General features: G+C 37.8%; 2 protein-coding genes across 2 annotated transcripts in view; one reads left to right on the top strand and one right to left on the bottom strand.

Annotated features, from left to right (window-relative positions):
• LTO1 (LTO1 maturation factor of ABCE1) overlaps positions 1-9,547 on the top strand; it is a 23,768-nt gene extending 14,221 nt beyond the window's left edge. Inside the window, exon 5 of the mRNA XM_087951133.1 lies at positions 6,852-9,547. Within this exon, the coding sequence (XP_087807259.1) occupies positions 6,852-6,878 (27 nt within the window). The 3' untranslated portion in view covers positions 6,879-9,547. The remainder of the gene's footprint in view (positions 1-6,851) is intronic.
• CCND1 (cyclin D1) lies at positions 1,610-23,528 on the bottom strand. Its single transcript, XM_026664742.2, has 5 exons — positions 22,887-23,528; positions 21,047-21,262; positions 20,030-20,189; positions 13,691-13,839; positions 1,610-4,985 (listed from the first exon to the last, which is right to left on the bottom strand). Exons 1-5 carry the CDS (start codon positions 23,082-23,084, stop codon positions 4,830-4,832), a joined length of 879 nt encoding a protein of 292 aa, XP_026520527.1. The 5' UTR covers positions 23,085-23,528; the 3' UTR covers positions 1,610-4,829.

Raw genomic sequence — 23,528 nt, 5'->3', positions numbered from 1 at the left:
TCTTCCTTTTTCCTTTCTCTACAAATATTAGCCTGGTTGAGTGAGAAGGTAAAATAAAGTCTGTTACTGCTACCAGGTCTGCAGCTGGTAGAGGCAGGAAAAGCGTGGTATAAATACTTCCATACAGCAACCCCATGTTGTAGTTTCAAAACTGAGCAGTGTTATCCTTGAACAGAGAAAGTGCTGCATCTGAGTGCTACGGGCATTCTACCTGATCCAGGTTTATTGTTAAGTTGTTCTTTCACAAAAGATGCTCCGGATGAGTTTATTAAATTTAAAACAGCAGGAACAAGAATTTAATGCTGTTTATACACCAGACTGAATTAAGGTTTGTTTTAAACCAGTTTGTTTATTGTTTATTGATTGCCTTCATATGCTTAAGCTGTAATCTGTGGTTCAAAGCAAAATGGCTTGATTTGCAGAGCCAAAACCTTATACTTTTGTCTAAGAGAAGTTGAAGTTGCTTAATAATACATGACCATTTATTTCAATGTTCCTGCTTTCATTTGAAACTTTGATTTAAAGATCAAGTTAACTTCTATAACTAATGACCTCCATTGGTTTAGAACTACCATCAATTTTTAAACACGAAGACTACATAATTATGAACAAAGTGCAGCCTGAACTTTAAAGGCCTCTGTAGAGATAACAAAATGTACTATTCCTCAAACATGATTTCTAATGACTCTTCATATAAACATAGTTTATCAATATGCATCTTAATCTGCTGCCTATTCATAACAATCCAAATTTATAGCCAAAAAATAATTCATTTGAATTTGTTATGTGCTTTGGTCCTTTTGGAATTGTAAATTTTAAAGGAATTATCTGGCTTTTTCATTAAGATGGGAAAAGGACACATTCTGCTGTATTCTTATTGGATGGCTTCAAAACTATGTTGGTTGTTGAAATCGGATTTGTCTGCAACTCCTATATAAGAGAATGTTCAGTACTGGATCAGGAAGTAAACCAATTATAATCTGTATGGACAGGTAGATCTAGGCTTGGATCTCTGCTCATCAGTAGCCTTTGTCAGAGCATTCTCCCACCCGATCTCCTGGGTGCTGTTAGATCACCTGTCCTTTTTGAGCATGGGGCAAAAGTACATTTATATAGAGATACAAAATCTCATGTGTGGTTTGTCACTTCCATTGAGAAGCTGTATAGATTGAATCCAAAAGCACAAACAAAAAGAAAATGTGGGTCTGTTCAGAAAGGAAGCTCTGTTGGAGCACAAGAGAAGAAATAGTATTTTAAGTTCAGTTCCATTACATAGAACTCCATTTTAGTATATTTTTTGCTGTTATGCATTCTAAATGACATAGGGAATAGTAACATTTATCCAGTAGCAACACTGGCTACTATATGAAATTAAAGTTAATGTGGACGCTTTGTACTGGTTGGGAAGCATTGTATTCCTATATTCTCAATAGATCTGTATTTAAGTCAATCTTTTCTGCAACTTTTATTCAATATCCCAAATGTCATCCCAAAGGAACACCAGATTGTATACATTGTATGCTGAACACTAAATATAAATAATAATGTAAGGAACACAGCAAATCATTGACGATTGTTCATACTGAACAACAAAACAGAAAACCAGCAGTGGGTTTTACAAATTTATTTCTAGTCTTTTAGGGGAGGTTTTTCTCTTTTGCAGGAAACTTACGTTACAGGTCTGTTGGTGACTGTGCATTTCAGACCAATGGTGACAATAAGTACAATATACATATATATAGATATATATATATAAAAAGTACAATTCTGAATTGCTTGGATTTCTATAGATCGTTATATCAATGTGACAAATAAAGCATCTCTGCTGGCACGTGAACCTGCTTTCAGCATTTGGCCTTTTAGTACATACAATACTTTAAAAATCTGCAGTACACGCTGCCACTTCTCAGTGAAACACATCATAAAACAAACAACCATTAACTCATCAATTTTCTTGGTTGGTTCAGAGACACAGAGATGCCACAAACAGAAGTATCTATGAGGTAAGCAGTAAGAAATGTTCCTGAAATGTGGACAGAATCTATCCAGTCCTCCTGGGTCCTGCGACTGCTAGTAGCATTACACGGCTGTTGTCTTTAGGTAGGATCTTAACTGCAATTGCCCTCAAAATGAAGTTCTAATTCTGTTTTGGTTTAGCAGCATACAGGCAACTAGATTATTCTTCACCGTACAACTTGGTTAGCTGGCTTACTTGAGATTTGCTTACTTGAGTGTTGCTTTCTGTTTTTGTTTTAAATTAGCATTATGCTATAATTAACATCATCAACAAAAAACCCTAATATATCATAACAGATTAAACACACAAAATACTTAATTCCAGAAGATAACCTATCATACCGCATGATGAATCCTTTCTGGTGGAAAACATCAAAAGGCATATAAGAGTTATATTATAATGCACCTTTCATATAGCAAATGTGGCTAATAACACAGCTTAAAACTACTATGATAATAAACCCCAGATCAGAAAAAGAATCCACTTTATAAAAACGCATTAACAAAAGAACCTGACATTACTCAATCTTCTGAAATGTTTGCTGTTTTAAAATAAGCACAAATTAGTTGCAAATCGCCGAGACCCATTCAGAATAATGTCCAATGCATTTCTGTTTGCAGTAAAACTAGGAGGCATTGTGAACGAACATTAAAACCTGATCTAAACACGGTTAACTGAAGTATGAGGTATTGTGAAACAGGAACCTTTTTTGGAATAGAGCAGTAATCACATTAAGTAAAATTGATCACATAAAAAAATCTACCAAAAAAAATGATGTCAATAGTATAATTTTCTATGAGAAAATTTAAAACCTATAACATGGCAGTATAATGACATTGTATAAACAAAAAATGACCACAAAATAGCAGCAAAACACAATGACAAAGATACAGAAAAGCAATGTTATTTTTTTTTTCAATTCATGCTGGGAATTTATCCATAGCAGCTCAACAGAAAATGTGGGAGCATCTGCTCCTTTTTTTTCTCCTTTTTAAAACTTTTCTTTTTTTTTCCTTTTTTCTTTTTTTTACAATCAACACCTTAGCGGCAGTTTCTCACATACATTTTGCCATCACATTCTCCTCAATTATCAACTTCAACAGCTATGTCCACGTCCCTTCAGCTACCTTCTACAATAATAGATACATAGCCAAGATGTGCAAATTTTCTATTTGTAGCTAAATTTTAAAAAAGGAAGGGGAAATACACTGGATTAAGATCTTTTTTTTTCAAGTACACCAATTGTACAGTTTTAACTATGGTCCTTTCTCGTGGTTAACGCTATTTTGAAAATATCTAGGCCAAATTTGTAACTATCTTAAAATGTCTTAAATCCTCAGGAATATGAACTTAAACTAATATTGAGGGTAAAAAGAATTTTTTTATTTTGTTAGAATCAAGGGGGCGATTTATTTTACAAATTATACTGGCCTTTCTGAACATCCTCTGCAATAAATATTCTTTTTAGCCTCAACTATAAATTATACATTTTAGTGTTTAAAAGCCTTCAGTTGTACAACATCTAGAGACCACTCTCAAAATATGCGTTCTATAGGTAAACCTTTTAGGCCCCTAAATTTATATTAACAAAATGAATTGGCACAAAAAAATCATCTAAATATCTTTTCTATCAAAAAGTTTAGGAAGATATCCTGGCAATTTTGTGAATGCAATTTCTCTGACTGGAATACAACCTTCAGGTGAAAAAAAAAAAGACCAAAAACACACCTTTCCTCAACACCATAGTTAAATGCACTTGCTTTGCAATTCCAAGTTTGCACACAAGCACTTTATATATATATATATATTTATATATATATTTATATATATAATTTCCAAACCATTCCATTTGAAGAAAAAATTCCCACACACACAAAAAAAGGAAGTATTTCCTATACCTAATGAACTGAAAGTGCTTTGAAATGGAATGGTTTTACAACTTTTTTTAAGAGATAAGCTGTGGATTCAACCTGGACATAAGTAGGCTGTGTATCTTTTGGGTTAAAACTAGTATGTTTTATGTATACACAGGTAACTATAAAAAACAGGAAGGTTACAAAAATATATTATGTCACTATTGCAATTTCTCTTTATTGTTGGAACATATGTTAACGCCTTTCTCTGGCCATGCTAAGGTGGAACTCTATAAGGCTTATGCACAGGCAATCCACAGGCAGAGAAGATTAACATATAATAATGATGTATACTAACATATACTAATGTAAAGATTACATTAACCATTTATAAGGTGAAGAGGCTAAACCTAAGAGAATAAAATAAACATTTGCAGATGACTTATAAAGTGACTAAATGCATAAGCAAGCAAGATAGAGAAAAGCCTAGAACTGCATTAAAGCTATGCTTTTTAAAAGGGAAAACGCGCACACACAAACCCAAAACATACAATCTATCTAAAAACACCCTCTTCTACTTTAAAAACGGTTGGCTTTTTAATATGCAAAAAACAAATTAATACTCCCCTGGCGATGTGTGTTGCTTGTAATGCCTAGTCTGTAACGTACATGCATGCATACATACACATATGTATGCAGCACAAGTTCCTAGAGAGATCATGCAGGTACTACTTTTTCTTTTTTTAAGACAGTTGGGAATTAGGGAGGGTAGGTTGCCTGCTAAACTGATAAGGGAAGGAAGGAATAGCAAGGAAAAAAGAACGAATAACATTTTCCCTTCTGGTATAAAAAGTTCTGGAGAAAAGGTTTTCTGGGGAGATCTTGATACCAATTCCTTCTCAGATGCCCTTTTGTCATTTGCTGGAACAGCCAAGTAAATCCAATCACCGAAGTCCTCCTTAAATATTCACATCTCTAACATCAGTGGGTGTGCAGGAAAGATCAGCTTCCTCTTCAACAGTCTTTGTTTCTGAAGATACGTTGTGTTGTTGTGCCTGGCGAAGACTAGATTCAAGGAGAGATTCAATCTGTTCTTGGCAGGCTCGTAAACAATCCTGTAGATGTTTAAGAGAAAGGGGCAGGGGAAGGACAATAACATTTTCTTTAGAAATACGGGGAGCTATCATATTCTTCCAAACAAAAGGTTAAATGCCATGGCTTCCATCTACACAGTGGGATTTTTCCTTGCTCTCTTCTGTTAATGAGGAAAGAGGAATTCATTCCATTGGCAAATCTCATTCTGGCATCAAATAATCCCAACCTCCATTCTCCTAACTCAAAGGCCAATTTCACTGGAAACCATTTTCAATAGTTATTGATACTATCTTTCTTCAAAAACTTTGGACCTATTGGTTGAAGATGGTATGCATAGTATCTGTCTGTCTCTCGATCTATCCATGATATTTAACCACAGAAAGAGTTTGGCCATATATATGATTTGGAGACATTGACTCAAGGCCGAAGACATAAAAAGTTTAGAAATTTATTTCATCAGCAAATCTTGCAAGCAACTCTAGCAGTTGCTTGCCACTATTCTAAATAAAGGAACAACAAATGCTTGCCTTCGTTGCAAAATGGTTACTTCCTATCTTTGAAAAAAAAATCTGTAGTGTTTTTTTCTGGTGTAAATAAAAAATATTAGAGAGCAGCACGGACATGTTTTATGCTTCCAGAAAATTTATTTTAAAAAACAAAAAAAAGGAAGGTTGGGATGGAGCACAAGAGGAATGAATGTAAAATACCAAGATAATTATCTTTATGTATCTAAGCCATTCTATCTTAAAGTCAAAATATACAAAGTATTTTAAATCAGACATATTAATAACATAATTTCAAAAGAAGAAAAAGATTTTTTCCTACAATTGATAAGAGTCAGCTTTCAGAAATGTATTCCTAATCATACTCTAGCTTCCTGCAGATCCAAATTCATTCTGCTGCCTGTTTTAATACAGCAAACCTATAAGCAATAAGAAAATTATTCCAAGTGTTTGTGAATAAAAAATTGGATTCAAAATTAATAGGACAATAGCCATTGTGAAGATACCAGCAAGTAGAGGAAGTCCTTGAGTTACAACTTATTACTTGGCGACCATTCAAAGTTACAATCAACCTCCCCAAAACTCCCTACAACCTGTTTTTGAAGATACGACAGATACACCTTATGGTCACATGAATGGATTTTGTTGGTTGGCAACCGGCTTATCTTTACAGCCATTTGCAGTATCCTGCAGTCATGTGACTGCGATTTGTGATTTTTTTTTTTCTTTTGCTAGTGGTCAAGTGATTGGTTGTTAAGGACTTACAGCTTTGAGATTCAGCAGCACCAATGGGCCTATAGAATATCTCCATTGAGGTTCTTCAATCTATATTAAGATATATTAAGGTTTCTGAAAATCCTGACAGGAGAAAACAAGACAACCAAGTGTCTTCCTCAAAGAATCATCTATGTATTTCAGTGTATACATTTGATGGCATAAGTTGTTTCCTTATTCCTACAGCAGATCTGGAGCGTCTCTGATAGAAATATACATTATCAATGAGAAATTAAACATAGCAAACAGCCACTCTAACAGGTATACTTGTGTGCTGATGTAACACCTTTCTCAGTTACAACCACTGCGATAATTGTTACCTTAAATGCACAAAATAAAAACAATTTTGCTCAACTTCCCTAGCACCTTGTTTACTCCTCTCTAACAAACATTGTCTCAACATGTTCAACACTGTGCATTAAGAACTTTGAAGCTTTCTTTTAGGATTGCCTTTTCTGATTTAACCTATGACATGCACTAGCCCTTGTGGCGAACCCAGTCTTCCATGATAAATTGCCGTCAAAAGTGTTAGGATGTGCATGACTGAAAATGAATGTTGCTTTCCTGAGATGGTGACCTGCCTGCTGTTTTCTTTCTTTTCTGTTTCAGTTCTGCCTTCAGAGGCTTCTTGGGTGATCTACCAGCTTTTCACTGATTCTACTGCCACAAGAACTTTCTCTACCACATAGCATTGGGATAAAATAAGATTAAAAATCCAAGCTTACAATTCCCTGCAAGGCTCTTCTGAGAGAGGGAGGTTAATCCTACCTCTAAGCAGATCAGACCATCAGTTACAGCTCACTGAAAACAAATAACCCTTGACCTTTACTGATTTAAACTCTAGTGTAATATTTCCTCTTGATGGAGACTCAGTATTTTAACTAGCAAAAAGAAACACCCCATATATTTAAGTCATTATGCCATATACAGTTTCTCTGCTCTTGGCTTTTCTCAATAAAGACATGAAGAAGGGATGTCGATTATATGAAATAACACTTGATCATATATATCTTTCTTTAAATACCCATAAATTTCATCTCCAAAGAAAGTGTAAAGGGAAGACTTCCACCATATTTTTCTTCTCTCTTCCCTTCCCCCTTTCCACACTTCGCTTTCACAAAGTCTGGGAAAGTTCCGAGGTTGCCTCAACCATAACTATACGCCATATTCAGCAATTCCATTTGGGGAAAACAGGATACATATATCTCTCATGGTTCCATTCCTGACTAATCAAGTGTGAAGTGTTATCTTCTCAAGTTCTCTGTTGGAATTCAGTAGATTGTTTAAGATGAATATATATCCATATGATTGACAATGAAGAAAAAAATCCCAAACCTAAGGACCAGCTGCCAACTATAAATAATAGGGTATCCAAGGCATATATCTTTCATCGTGTCTTTTACAGTTTCAATACACTATCAAGAGCTGTCCCTTTTTGGTTCTGCTCTTAGCAGTCAAACTGAAATTCATTTCTATCCCACTGCACTTCAGGAAGCACTCCTACCTGTGCTTGAGCTAAGAAGAAAGTAACAGACTATAGAGGTGACCCTCATTTAATAACCCTTGTCAGGATCATCTGAACTTGCAATGGGATGGGGGAGGTGAACAAGTACTTTCTGGCTGTTACAATGCCATGATTATAACCTAGGTGCTAGGCACCCGTCTCATGATTATGATGTCACAGCATCCTACAGTGATATGAATGCCATTTGTGAGATTCCATGCCAACGTCCCACAAGCAGTCTATGGGAAGCTGGGAGGAGGTTGAAAATTGCAATTACGTGAGGTTCTCGCTTATCTAGTGTGGGCCTCACTTAAAACAGTAACTGGGGACAGCTGTTGCTAAGTGGTTCAGTCATGACAGTTTATTACCATTTTGCTTAGCTACAGAAATTCTGGTCCCAATTACCATTTTTAAGCAAGGACTACCTGTGATGTAGATAAATTCCAATCTTCTTTTGGAGTTTGTGTTAGGGATGAGAGAAAGATCATTTTTTCAAACTTTGTTCCTTTTACTTATGGCTTAAATCTGGATTTAACCCAATAAAGAATCTTGGAAGCAGCAAGCTAATACTGAAAACTTATTTTCTCCCATGCCATCATAAAGTAAAAGACAAAATACCCTCTGAATTTTTCTACATATAAGAATACATGGAGGATAAGGGTGATAGAGGGCCATATCTAATGCATACATCTGGAAAAGGTATTGGGTATCTGGGGAAATAAAAGCAGATGACAGAATACAAATTATTGGCTGGCAGAGGCAACTTCAGAGGCCATGTCTATGGAATCCTCTTTTATATATATTAGGTTCAGCCAGATCTATATTAAGGCAATAATATAATAACCAATATAACCACTGTGCCACCACAAGAGCTGTGGTGACGCAGTGATTAGAATGCAGTACTACAGGCTAATTGTGCTGACTGCTGGCTACCAGAAATTCAGCAGTTCGATTCTAACCGGCTCAAAGTTGACTTCCATCCTTCTGAGTTGATAAAATGAGGACTCAGATTGTTGTGGGGCAATATACTGACTGTAAACTGCTTAGAGGGGGCTGTAAAGTGCTATGAAACAGTATATGTGCTATTGCTATAATTAAAATTGTTAATCCCTGCTAATGAAGAAAGCAATATATGAGAGTATACTATTCTAACCAGAAACTGTTTTTTTTAAAACAATCACATTTTAATGGATTTCTGTTAAATATTTTACCTGTTAAATTGTATAAATGCTATAGTGCAACAATAATATTCTTTTCACTAGGCTTTGGAATCATAATTTATTAGAGGGCTCTTCTATTGCTGTATTGCGTTATCAGTTCTGTGTACTGATTATTTTTACATGATTTTATGTGTTTGTGTTATCAATTAGTTTTGTTTTTACTTTGTCTAAGCTGCCCAAAGTCTCAAGAAATAAAGTAAAATAGCTATAAAATAGACTTCACCTTCACCTTTACCACCATGATATCTGATTAAGAACCCGAGGATGGGGCACAGAAAGAGTGGCTGTACTTTCATGCTTCTTCCTCCGTACTGTGGCAGGAAAGGAGAGATTTCAAGCAGCAACATTATACATTAACTTAAGCATTTGTAAGCTTTTTTAAGCCAGCCCTGAGTTGCCATCAAATTAGTTTGCTACTTTCACTAGTTTAAAAGATGAACATGCTTAGATAAGAACAGAAAAACATCAAAAAGAGAGGCAGCTTTAACATTTATTGTCCATTTGGAATACAGACAAAATGTTCTATGGTTTGAGGAGGGCTGACAAACTCCCATTTATTAATAAACAACACAGAAACCTGATCAAACTGACTTTTGCCTGACATTTATCTGAAGGTGTGAAAATGGTCTAATGATGAGATGAGAAGCCAAATTGATGGGAGACAGTTCAAGAGACCTTACCATGGTAATCAGACTTCTAATTACCTCAGATAAAAGCAAAATGGGGAAACTGGAGTCCTAACAATATAAGTATGAACCATAAAGGAATTCCAATCAGATGCTATTACATACTGTATTATTTTGTAATTAAAAGGAAATGTTTAATTACAAAACCCTCAAATCCTTAGCCATCTATCCTGGATAATAGCTGGAAATATATTTCAAATTCTTAAAATGGAATTACTTGATGAATGCAGCATATTTTACATTCTGAAGTTCTTACTCAGACTTTTTATGGCACAGCTATATGATAATTGTATTACACTGGTTAAAGACCAAAATAAAGACTGCCCAAATGTTATGCCAGAAATAAATACACACACACACACGTTTTAGAGACTATATTAACTCACATTCTACCATTTCTAATTCATCCTATGTTAATCTAAATAAGGAATTACAACAAAATCATCAAGAAACAAATGAAATCATCCTATCATTGTTTTGGTAAAAAGAAAAAAAATATTAGAGTATTATTATGAATACAAGAAGTGCTGTGGGTCACAGCTCCTTTAAAGTCCTGTCATATGACTTCTAACTTATCATGAGCTGGGTCCAAAAATGTCTGAACGTTGAGAAAACTGCTGTTGCTTTGGGTCTAGATTAGCAGATTTGCACAGCATTGTGATAACTGAAGGGATTGTGGTGCTTGAAATCTAACACATCTGGGTTCACCAGGTTGGAGAAGGCTGTTCAAAGGCAGTTCTCATGTGCCTAGGCTAGACTGTAGTTAAGAAATAAAACATCACTGGGTTTAGTTTTTCCCTTTTTATAAGAATAAAGATGGCATTCTAGCCTAAAATTAAAACAGCTCTTCTGTGAGCAGCACAGCTTTCCAGGTGAAGTGGAAAACACCTTCCTCGGGACGAATGAAATCCATAGACTGAGGCCCTTTGTTCTCAGCGATAAAGCTCCTCTTTGAAAAGGTAGCTTTGCCCTTGATCACGTCATATGGAAAGGCACTGTTACACCTGGTCAGAAACATGTCATGTGACAGGATCTAACACAAACGTAGGAAGGAAGCATGCTTAAATATGATTTTCTTTTGAATTCAAGATAACAGGCTGAAAGCCCAGATGGAATTTTGAGAACATGCGTCAGGGCAAAATGGCTTCTACTTATGACATGGTTGTTCACAAAATGGCTGCCATATAGTAGGCATGGCCAATCCCAAAACAGTCACTGCTCAGAAACTGAATTAGACCCCTGCAAGATGCTCTCTACCATCCTACTGAAACTTTATAACACCATTATGACTCCACAACACTTCTCAATAGGCTAGCTTCTCATTATATTTTACTAGAAAAACATTTAAAATCATCTTGGAAAGGATTTTAGCAGGCATTATTTCAGACTCCAGGAGTAACAGTGGTCCCTACAGGCATCATGTTGCTTAATGTGCTATTATCAATATAGTAAATCATTTCTGCTAATTTTCCAGGAAAGGAAAGAACCAAACTAAACTGCTTGTGAGTTGCTAGAACAATTCTGCTCTCTTATCTGAACATTTCAGGTAGCCCAAGATTTCCACAAAAAATTTCCAGTTAAAAAATGTCTAAGATATGTCTTTTTTCTTTTTTTAAAAAAAAACCCGTTTCATTAAAATTTGAGAAGAGATTTGAGAAGAGTTGATAGCGTTTCAGGTGAAGACCTCTATATACTAAGCACTATCTCTGCACATCATCAAAAATAACTGCTTAATTCACAAATCCTGCAAAGACTTTGATAAAAGGAACTGAATAAATATTCATCAATTTTGGCTAAATTGCACCCTAACATTTTGAACCCATATAGGTTTTCAGACAGAACGTTCTTAGCAGGGCTGCCGTGATCCAATGCGGAAACTGTGCAATGCATATAAGAGTGCCATGTGGGGTGGGATGCCTATTGCAAAAACGGGGAGGGAGGGAGGGAAAGAGAAGCATTATCAATAACACAGGCTCACTAATCCTGAACATATACATTTGACCACCGAGACAGAACCTATGCCATTGCATAACTATATTTAATATTTTTTAATATTAAAAAATAAATAAATTAGGTTGGCACTAAGTGCAATTCTGCATAAGGTACCTTGTATGTTAGCAGTTTCCCTGATTCTTAGTACTATTATCTATACTCTAAAACATAGCACAAAAAGATTTTTTTTCATGCTTGAATATTTTTCATTCTTGTAATGGAGACTATGGAGGACAGAGGACAGTCTTCAAATAGAGAAAATTATGAGTATGTCTGAAGGACCTTAACATATGACCCCAAAATATATTGCCTTGCTCTCAGTGGAATGTAATTTCTATTAAACTAAACACATCTATATGAAACCTATTTGGTCCCAATTGGGAAGCATGTTGAAGGCCTACAAAGCAGCAGAACCTTGTCCAAAAAATGGCATTTTGAATTGTACACGCTCCTTGCTCTAAGCAAACTCTATTTAGCCACTCTTTTGCTGTATACTTAGGTGATGAATTCAGGAGAGTTGTGGTTCCTGTTTTTTTAAACACTAAATGTACGTAATCCTTATAAAAGTTTGCCCTCAATCCATGTCAATAAATTAAGGGTGTATGTGTGTGAAAGAGAAATTGTTTGAGAAATATTATAATAAACAAAGCTGGCCATCAAAATGCCTCAATATATCATTCCTTATGAGCCCTTAATATGTTTAGGAGGGTCTGTGATGGTTCTCTATCCACAATTCTCAATGAAAGACCTTGAGAGGAGGTTGGGGAAAACACACAATGGGCACCTCAGAACCTGTTCAGAGTAGAAAGATCCTGGAAAAGAGAGAGGTAAGGATTTCTTAGTTGGTCTCCTCTCCACACAATGCCATTACTAGCTGTCCTGTGAGAAGGGTCTTAAAAACTTGGTCTTCAATAATATATACTGTATTTTTATTTTAAAATGCTGTTACTGCTGCTAAGAAAGACACTTTGGGACAACTGCTATACAAACTAGCTGGATAGAAGCAATATTTTAGGATGGTTTTAGCTGTGTCAAGATTTGGATGCAAAACCATAATGCTGATTTTATTTGGTACATTGTTGGCATTTAGAGACCTCACAAGAACTTATTTCTAGCATCTATTTACTGTGTTTTCATATTGTTCCAAAACAAAGCTAAACTCTGTCTTAACACACCATTATAGCATGGATCATTGATTTTAGGTCTCCCTTGTAGGCGCCTTTCCTGCCCATTCATTCATGAAAGGTTTATTGCTCACCGGTTACTGATGAGCATCTCCAGGAAGTTTTGGGGTAGGGGAAGCAAGAAAAGGACCATCCAGGTTTTCACAAAATTATGAGACATATATTTTGGGGCATTTTAATGGAGCCGGAGGCTAAGGAAGAAGTAATTCAGAATTATATTCTGTAGAGACCCTCAAGTAGTAAACCAATTATATAATTAGAATACCCTTAGGAGGGGGTCTTCTCCCTTTTAACCACTTAGCAGTAGAGAGAAATCTTCACCGTAATTACATAGAATTAAAAATACTATTAAGTTTGCTCATTGCAATAGCTATGTTCCTCCTATTTTAAATGCTACTTCTTTTGCAATGCAATTACCTTTAAACCAAACCAATGTAGACTTTGAGTTAAGAGTTCCCTTTTGTCTTTCTTGGTGCTTAAATTTAGACCAGTGGTGTTTTAGCCCATACAATATGGTAATATATCTTATTAATGTATTTGAAAAACACTGCAGAAGACAAGGTGATTTGCTGTGAAGCATTCTCCTTGACTGCTTTTTTTATTTTTGTATTTATAATGGAAATTTGTTTTTAATTTATTTTAAAATAGTTTGCCTCCCGGAGTTAATTGCTGAGATGAGCAGCCATACAAACTGAATAAATGAGTGAATTATTAAATAAATAAAGCAACCTTTCAGCCTTTTCAGAACTGGAAATCAAAAATAGAACAAACACCATGTGGAGGTACATAGTAATCAATTTATATACAGATCAGAATTCAGTGACAGAAAAATAGATTCACTTGAGGATCAAGAATCACTTACCGGATCACATTTGATAACTTTTGATAGGAAAGGTGTGAGACATTGATAAGAGAGAAAAGAATTAGTGTTTCCAAGGTGAAGACCTTGCACTGCTGCTACCACACTACCAGCTGCAATCATGGAAGGTGGGTTTGAAATAAATTTAACATCTGTTGGAAAACAAAAAGAAAGACATTATCGTATAAACCATTGTGTATAAGGTAACATTGAAATGGTAGACAATTTAAAGGTGCAGCCTGTGACAAAACACAGAAGACCCTATTCCAATATTCACAGGCATTTATGCATATTGTTATTCCTAGAATATTTCTCTGGATTATTTCTGGTGCCCTATAAGTAATCCCAAGTAAATAAACCAAGAGTTAAGTGAAACTTAAGTTAATTGTGTCTATCAATGCCAAAGCATTTGATGTTAGGACTAACAGATATGAATAACAAAAATAAATAAATCTAGAACACTAGATGGCAGTAAATAAACTGCTGCTGCCACCCAGTGGTTGTGTGGAATTCTGCAGCCTATATTTGACAGTCTCCAACAAGATACAATAGGGATTGTGGTTAGGCTTTATTGCACCAAACCTGAGTGGTGGGTTGAAACTTAAATGAAACATTTTCTATTGAAAACCCTCCTCCGACAGTTGAGTATCATTTATCTTTTGATGATGGGTTTGCTGGTAAAACATTGTCCACACTATTTCTAAATGTTTTCCCGTTTTCTAACCAAACATACTTTTCTTTGTGAGAGCTATGCAACACATCTTCTTATTCTTGCATCCAACATATCCTGTTGGTAGGTGATGAGGTATCCTCATCACATAATCTTAGTCACCTCTTAGAAAAAGTCAGACACACCCATCAAATTACAATACTCTCCAACCTGTAAGTAAATATATATGATTAAACATTTCCTTTTGCAAAGGCTTTGTTTCACGGTTTTCTCTTATCAGCAACTGCTTGCTAGCATTGGTAATAGGGATGGTGTTGCTTTGTGAAGGGGGTCCCACAAATTGGCAGATAATCAGTTACATTCTGATGTGACACCCTGCTGACAAGAACCTGGGCTAATTTCCAAGCTGCATTGCTGTAGGTCTTGGTATAAAACCACTCCTCTGATTTGATTGGCCTGTAACTGCCATCAAAAATGTTATTCCTTCTTACAACAACAAAAGTAATCATTTGCACTTTTAGGCTAAAATTCCTTCTAAGGAGGATTTGATTCACACATCTGACCAGGGCTAAGAGGTAAGCTTTAATATATAATTAATATATGCTATCTATCATCATCAGCTTAATAAATATTCTTAGCAGCCTGTACCTGGACAGTTCCTTAATTATTTCAATGCAGCTCTATGCTGCTGAGAATCCTCCAAATAAATGATCTGAAGAGCTGTGTGTGGAATAGTTTTGATATATAACATTTTATGACTTTTGAAATAGCATGTCACTTAAATTTTATCACATTGCATCATAGTAATTATTTTTCTTTTGTAAGTGGACAGATCCAAAATGGTAAATCTACAATGAGACTTCTTCCAACATTCCACCTCCAATCTACCTATTCATTAGGTAAATTGAGGATTTTCCATTTCATTCATTTACATATGTGTGGGGGGGAGGGAGGGGGAGAGAGAGAGAAACCTGAATGGTCCAGTCACCCAGCTGGCTTTCAGATCTATTCGATCAGTGGTGGGAATTAATTTTATGCCACTCAAGAAAAGCAACAATTCCAAATTAACATTTTGACTGAGGGTCAATCTGTAATTAATATTGGTCCTTTACCTGAAGAGCAAAGGCAATTCATAATGCAGTAATATTTACAAGCGTAACATGCAATTGTGAAGGTGTCAAATTACATACTAAACTTATTTATTTAATCAATTTGTTTGCCTGCCCAATTCACAACTGTTACTCTGGGCAATTAATATCAATTTAAATTCTAGCAAACAAAAAATGTGCAAACAGACATAATTTACATCAAAGGCCAACCATATTTTCTGCACTTTTGCAAAAAAAGTTCATTTAATATCCTGGTCCTAGGAAAAGAGCCATTTATTCTGCAAGGGTGGGGACATTCAAATTGTGTATGGGAAGGGGAAGTTGATGCGGTTTCACAGGATAGGCTGACCACCAGAGGTAGTCCATCCTGTGATCAAAAGCACACCTATTCATCCTGATAGATCTTTATAGGACAAAGGTAATCAGATGGATGCCTCCAAAAAAAACATGTCCCTATGCCTTGATGGGTGATTTTTGTGGTAACCAGCATATTGAATTGAATCTGGAAGCCTCTTGGAGACTACTGCAGTTCACAAAGTAGTGATATTGACATGGCATTACTTCTGGGAACATTAAATGTGGCCTTCTGAACCAGTTGTGGCTTCCAAGACAGCAGCCTACAAAGTATGCAAAGATTCCTTCGGGCAATTTTTCCACTCTGATGCTTTACAAGTCCCATTATTCATATACAGACAGTATACATAGCCAATATATAATATTTGTTAAATACTGTTTAATGTTTGAGGTTCTTATTTTGGAAAGGTCTGAACTGCTACTGTGTGTGCGTTGTGTAGACTTTGTTAAGAGACTGAGTTCCAATTTTATTTATTACAAGCATTTGAATAATGACTGCTTATTGAAGAAATTACAAAAGACATTTGATTCATCAAACATCATTTATCCATTTATGAAGGATTGTTAGTAGTATTTTCCCCTTTGAGTAAAAAATAATAATCTGTATTTAAAAGCCAGATCTATCATAGATCATATTAAGATGGACCCACAGGGACTTTTGGGAATCCATTAAAAAAAAAAAACCTCCCTTTCAAGATGGCAATAAACAAGAACATGAATTCCTGGTCCCGCTCTTTCTTTCCGAGATGGGAAAAGTGTTAATGAAGTTTAAATGACCAGTTTGTGTCTGTCCTCATAACCACCCCATGTTCCCATAACAAGCCGCATGGACAGACTTTTTTTTGTTGCGACCCAACAAGGAATTATTTGTGGCAGAGACCACTAATTTCAGCATATTAATCAGGGGGCCCCTCTTGGCTGTAATTGGATGCCCGCAAGTGAAGAGCGTGGCATCATTGTCAGCCTTCATCGCCTCATCTTGCACTATTGAACGCTCCAGAACAAGGGGGCTTCGGTGAGATGAATTAGACCTGACATAGCTACAATGGGGAAGAGGCCCCCTCAATTGAAGCACACATCCCCAGCAGCCTATCTGAGACTTCATCCAAAAAGAATAAACAACTTCAGTGTGGTTAAAAAAAAAAAAAAAAAAAAGGAGGGGTGGCGGAGGGAGAAGAATGCCAGCCACCCTGAAGGGAAGACAAAGCAGGCATCTAGGCACTGTGGCGCTTTAAAAAAAAAAAAATTCCTAACAAGGCAAGTCACCCCCTTTTCCTTTTTCAATGGAGCAGCAATTCCATCTGTCTGGAGAGCCGGGGGCTATGAATGAAAATCTTTTCATTGAGCCAAATCAAAACTCTGAACATAAATCACCGGCTGCGAGATTCAACAAGTTCCAACTGGTCACATACCTTGAGACTTTAAATTTTTAAAAGCTTTGAGAATGGGAACGACTAGGGCAAGCCAGGTTTCAAAAGAAAATGACTTTTATTGGGGAGGGGGGTGGATATTAATAATAGCAATAGTAATAATTAATAGTAATTATCTTGATTATGCCTAGGCAACCAGATGAGCACAGTGAAAAATGGTCATGCCCGATATGTATTTCTATTAATCATTTGGCTTTTGTGTGCAAGAGCTTCTCCTTAGCAATGGCCTCAGCATTGCTTTTACTCTTTTATTATATTCCTGTTCTGATCTGCAAGTCTTTATTCGTTTTAAGTGAAGCAACTCAGGACTCCCTCCCTCCTCTTTTTTGCAACCCAATTCTCATATGAGCAGAAAATATTGTCTTTGGTAAAAACATATACAAAACACTGCAAAATAATACATTTGGGCCAGGGATTTAATGGAAAGAGGAGACAAAATTTTTTTCATCGTTTTTTACTTTTAGAAAAATCTTTTCTCTGTATGTAACAGAAAGCCACACTCACCCTAATCTTCAATCTCTTTCTCTCTTCCCCTATCTCCACTTTGTGTAAGCTATTTTCTTCCAGTATTAAAACTGGAGAGATGTTGTGTTAGATCTTTCTCCAGGGGACCTTCTCTGCCTTACATATCTGTCCTTTAAAGAATCACTGGTCAGGCAAATAGGTAATTCCTACGATGAACTTTCAATGAAACTTCCATTAGTTGCAATTGAAAAAGAGTTTGTAATTCATCCAGATGAAAACTTGGCAAAAGGGCAGGCAACACAACACGGACATAGAAAGTCCTCAGTGTGCAACAGAAAGACAAACATCCACATCTTAATCTAGGCATCCGCAATTAATCTAATGACTGCTAAGGATAAATTTGCTAAGATAAAACCCTATTAACTAATGTTGACTTTGGCAAAATTCACACTGACTTCCTTGGGGTTGGGGGCTCCCTTGTTGACCTCCACACTTCCTTTAAGCTTGTGTAAAACGTTTCTAGACAAGGTTTGCATTCATCAATTCATTTTCCGGTTCTACGTATGGCCATTTAGAACAATGTTTAAGATAGGCCTCAAGACCTGCCTTCTAAAGAGAAACATAACAACGCTGACAGCAGATCAAAGTACTCGGCCCTTTGCAAGCCTCCAACCTTTGAACTATTCTTGTTTTCATCATTGTGGGACTCTTTCTGCCAGCGCCACAATCCAGGTTAAACATCCCCATACCCTAAAGAAAAGGCTTGAAAGAAAGAGTCTATTAAACTAACACCGTGGCGGCAAAGGAGGCTGATTAAAAAAAAACCATTTTACTTAAAAAAATTAAATGATTGTTATTTGTTAGAACTATTCTAAAATGTTCTAAGGGTTTTAGGAGCTTGGCAAAGAACCCATTTTCCAGAAAATGCTAAACTGCTGTCTCTCTTCGGTAGCTAGGCTTAGAAGAAAGGTAAGCTTGAAAAATACCTAATGTTTACATATTTTCTGTGGCTAGCTTTCCACACCAGACTGCAATGGAGAAGCCATTTAAAACTGCATATTTTTTAAAGGTTTGCTATTTTTGTTGGATCTTTCCACCAATTCCATTTCAGGTGCAATATCACAAACACTGCTGAGTGTTACCTCTGGCACCAACTTGACCCTTGGAATGTATATGCCTTTTAGGTTTTCAATCTTAGATAAATCCTTGTTTTTTTTGTGCCCATCTGGAATCAGGTGAGTCAGATACATACAAATCAATCTACGCAATCCTGGTATGAGTGACTTAAAAACATTCAACTGGACCCCTTAGGTATGTTGTAACTGCAACCTCCCAGCCAGCATACCTAGAAGACTCCAATTCAGTTTGGAGTAGGTTGTACAATATCCTTCTTAATCAACCTTATCAACCTTACAAGCATTTGAAACAACATGTGTCCATATTGTCTTGTTCTTCCTAATTACTCTGCTTTGGCATTTTCTTCTCTCTGGCCTATCCCACTTTTTTTTTTTTTTTAAAAAAAAGCAGCAGCTAGTCTACCTGGACAATGGGAATGCAGGGCTGCATTTCTGACCCCATGCTCCTGCTTGTTTGAATGGGTGTGGCAGCAGCAATCAAGGAAATGAAACAACAGCAGGCAAAGTTTGGAGGAGTTTGAGAATGCAAGCATGCGCAGACACACAGATTGCCCTTGAAACCCAACACCAGGCCTCTCTGTGAAATCCTGGAGCTTAGTCAGTGTCTCTAGCTCCTCCTGAGGCTTTAAGTGCACATGGCTGCAGCCAAGCACGTGGTCAAACTCAACCCTTAGCCAGGAACCTTTTACAGTACCCTCTTCTTGTTTCTCCCGGAAAGGAGAAACAGAGTTGGGAAAGATATAGACTGGGAAAGAACAAGAATGAAATCTGAGGTTCCAGGGGAAAACCTGACATGCGTTTGGAACTCTTGAATTCTTTTTAAACATTAATGCAACAGCTTTCAAGTCCTAAGAGCCTAATGACCTTGCAGCCATTTACCCATTCCTGCTAGCTGAGCTGGCGAAGTCCTACTCTTGATATTACAGATCTCAAAGTACCAATTTCAACCTCGAAGCCATCCAGAAACGCCACTTGCAGAGGCCAACTCACCTTTAGCAAAGTAATCCAGGTTCTGGGAGCAAGCTCATGTTCTTTGCAAGCATTAGCTTTGCTGAGCTACTGCCACCCATTTTATAGTGTGCCCCTGTAAGAATTCTGGACAGTGGAAAAGGGAAGCGGGTGCATTTGCTGGGGCACATAGAAACATAACACGCCTTCGGAGAGTGCAAGGCTCATACCTGTTGCACAGAGAGCCACAAAAGTCTGGGCGTGTTTACGGATGATCTGCTTGCTGTCCTCAGCCACAGGCATTTTATTTAGAAAATGTTCAATAAAATCATGAGGAGTCGTGGCAGCCAGATTCCATTTCAGCTTATTCACCAGAAGCAGTTCCATTTGCTGGGTTGGGATGAACAGAAGAGAAGGAACAAGAAAAAAATATGTAGTTATGAAGTTATCTGTTTATAAATAGTTAGGCATACAAGTTGTTTTGTGCTCTTCTCACCCTGTTCCACATCATTTCCGTTTAAGCCTTCTGCTTCATCTAACAGAAATTGAACCCTGGCCAAATTTAGCAGCAACAATTGTGCTACTGGAGAAGAACATAAATAGGCAAGATGGGTGCCCTTCTAGATGAAAATTACATAATTCTGTTCCCTTCCCCCACCATTTCCAAGCACTATTATCACCCAGCTGTTTTGAACTATTGTGCATTAACCATGCAAATTGTTCAAATTAACACAAGAGGGCGCTAGCCACTCATTTTATCCCCCTATCTTGTTACTGTATTTTTCCTAGAGTGAATAATAAGGATTTAACATATTAGGACATTTTCATTCAATTAATCTACTGCACCATGTGGGCTGCAGCTGCCCAGGGGTTGACAAATATCCCAAGACTAAATGCATCTACTGGCTTCTCCCTTCCCCCAAGAAAATGCCTGGTTCAGTAGTTTGATTCTGATGCATTTACTTGAGAATAAATGTGGTTGAGTTCAATGGGACTTGTCTTTCTATAGCGTGGTTAAAACATTGCAATTCAGCTTCCATTCAAAAATAGGGAGAACACTGTATATATTCTATTTTATCAGGAAGTCCAATAGTTTGCACATTTAAAGTATGAAATAATTGTATGAGAAAACCACATTATCTTAAACAAAAAGTATTATCTGGGAGAATGAAATTCGTTTTTTTTTTTAAAATAGTTCCTTCGTATAATTTATTGCTCCCCCAATGCAATAAAAAACAGGAAATTACCAGTAATTCATCAGGTCTAATGGAGTTATCAGTGTAAATACACAGTTTTTCTGCTGTTAGAGGAATAGTTTCCTTCATTTTTGAAGCCACAAACATACAAGTAGCTCCGAGTAGTTGCAAGCGGCTTTTCTTGATGGGTTCAAAAGAGAGGTATCGGTCCAAATAATTCATTGCCAAGGGGAAAACTTCTTCTTCACATTTCTGTTCCTCACAAACCTGTAAGGAAGGGGGCAAATGGGAAAAAAAGAGAGACATGCTAGAAAGCTTTTACTCCCTGAATTAAGCTGGTTTCTTTTCTTTCTGATAACAAATATATTTTGGGGGGCAGAAAGCAAAGTAAAAGAAAATAATCCACAAATAATTCAGCATCCTTTATTTAGTTATTTTTTTTAAAAAAAGAAACTATGAAATCTGTAATGTGTAGAAGAAGTGAAAGAGAAAGTCGCAAGAGAAGAAAATGTGCTTTTCCGAAATGCGGTGGGACATTTGGACGAAAAGACCAAAATAGGTGTATGAGACCCCAAGATTTACCAACAGGTAACCTCAAATAAGCAATCTGGGCTTCAAAATGTTGGGGGGCATATGCCTTGGTGCCCCCTATTGGTTCCATTTGGCTTGAGTGTGGCTGATCCCCCCCCCCTTTCCTCGAGACACAAAGGTGGCGTCGAGAGGCAGCTGCAAGCATTTTCTCCAGACGTCATCTTTTCAAAAAATATTTAAAAATATTTAAAAAATCAGCAGAGCCCCGCAAATTGGCTGAAAACACCCCCGAGGGGATCCTTTACTGATCCCCGTTGTGACAGAAAAGGGGGGTCTTCCAAAAAGACCTCCCCGAAGTCAAACTCCAAGAGCCCCCATTCCTCTTCTCTTCCTTTCTAGAGAAGCAACGTGCGACATTTGCTTGCACCCAGGGTTTCAAAAATTAATTAAAAATAGATCGCAAGCACCCAGAACTTCGGGAAAAGGCTGAAAATGTAGCCCAGTCCGTCCTGATTCTGGTAGGACCCCTTTGAAATATGTCTCGAGGGGAAAACACGAAACCCACACTATTTTTTACCGGGCGACCTTGCCGACAAGTTTCTGGAGCAAAAGCATGTCTTCCAAGGGGGGGGGGGAGGGAAAGGAAGACACTAAAACCACCCCTCTGCTCTGAACAAAGGAAAGTTTCAACCAGCAGCTCCCCGAGATTTGCAAGCCAAGATCTTGATCCCTCGGCCCGCTGGCCCCGCGGGGACCCCACTTTTCTCCGCCGAGCTTTTCCCCCTTTCTAATTATTAATAAACACTTGGCCTTTGCAATAAAAGAACAAAGATGGCGCATAATACTGGCACCAGGAGCACTTGCATACGTGTCCACGGATATTAATTTAAAATAAAATCCCCATCAAATGCATGGCCAGCTTGAGGGGCCACCCAAGAACCCGGGGGCGATATTCTGGGTTCGCGGGCTCTAAAGATACCGCCTTGGGAATCCATAGACCTAACAAGAGGGGTGTGTGCGTTGGGGGAGGGCGACTTCGGAAACTTCCAAAACTTACTCGGGCACCCCGGCTTTTGCCCGGATTCCTGTTACAGGGGTTCCCAAATCTCTCAATCGGGCTGACAGGGCGCGCGATCGGCATTCCGCGATCTCTCGCCCGAATCCGTACAGTCCAAGGAGGACAAGCCCGACCCGCTGGGAGGGGGCGACGGAGACCTCTCGGGCAAGATGTTTTAGGGTGCAGGAAGCGGGGCTCGGGGTTGAAATAGACAAGGAAGGAAGGACGCCTAAGACACAAGGCTCGCTTTTATTTCTAGAAAGCCCGAAACTTTTTTTTTTTTTTTTTGCGAAGCGCGTTTACCTCCAACATCCAAGTGGCCACTATTTTCCTCATATATGGTAAGATCTCCTTTTGCACGCACTTGAAGTAGGAGACGGAGGGCGAACACGTCTCCTCCGCTTTCAGCAGAGTCTGCAAGACCCTGTCATTGAGGAGGTTGGCATCTTGATAGGCTCTCCGGATGGTCTCGACTTCACAGCAGAGCAGCTGATGTTCCATGTCTTCTTCTGCCGCCGCTGCCGCCTCCACCAACGCCGCCGCCTCCACCAACGCCGCCGCCGCCGCTGCTCTTCTTCTTCTTCCTCTTCTTCTTCTGCGGACTCCAAGGGCTGAGTCAGTAGGTTCTGGCGCTCCCCCTGAGAGTCCCTCAGATGCTGCTCGCGGCTGTGGTGGCTGCTGCTGCCGTTGCCGCTGCTGCTACTGCTACAGCCCTCTGGAGGCTGCAAAACTTTCTAACTTCCAACAAAACTCTCCTGTATGAGTCCCCGTGTGACGTTACTGTTGTTAAGCAGAGATCAAAGCGCCAAGAGAGAATGCGAAAGAGAGGGGGGAAAGGAGCGAAGCCAAAAGCAGGGGGCCGAGCCGTAAAGCCATCCCATAGGCTTCAAGTCCTTCCCCTTTGCTTAGCTGAACAGACGCAGGGCTAAATTTTAATGCAAATGC

Source organism: Notechis scutatus, chromosome 1 (genome assembly GCF_049901735.1).
Source record: "Notechis scutatus isolate UNSWTSFEM ecotype Mainland chromosome 1, rNotScu1.2, whole genome shotgun sequence".
In the NCBI taxonomy this organism is placed as follows: Eukaryota; Metazoa; Chordata; class Lepidosauria; order Squamata; family Elapidae; genus Notechis; species Notechis scutatus.
Note: the sequence above shows the minus strand (reverse complement) of the source record. Positions and strands in the feature narration are given on the sequence as shown.

What these genes read in the sequence shown, in the direction of transcription:
- CCND1 (XM_026664742.2), bottom strand. Translation starts at nt 23,084, where the DNA reads ATGGAACATCAGCTGCTCTGCTGTGAAGTCGAGACCATCCGGAGAGCC. An exon ending in TTAGACCTGATGAATTACTG is followed by an intron (nt 20,190 to 21,046) that starts GTAATTTCCTGT and finishes ATCCCAACCCAG; the next exon opens with CAAATGGAACTGCTTCTGGT. An exon ending in AAGTTATCAAATGTGATCCG is followed by an intron (nt 4,986 to 13,690) that starts GTAAGTGATTCT and finishes AAACATCTACAG; the next exon opens with GATTGTTTACGAGCCTGCCA.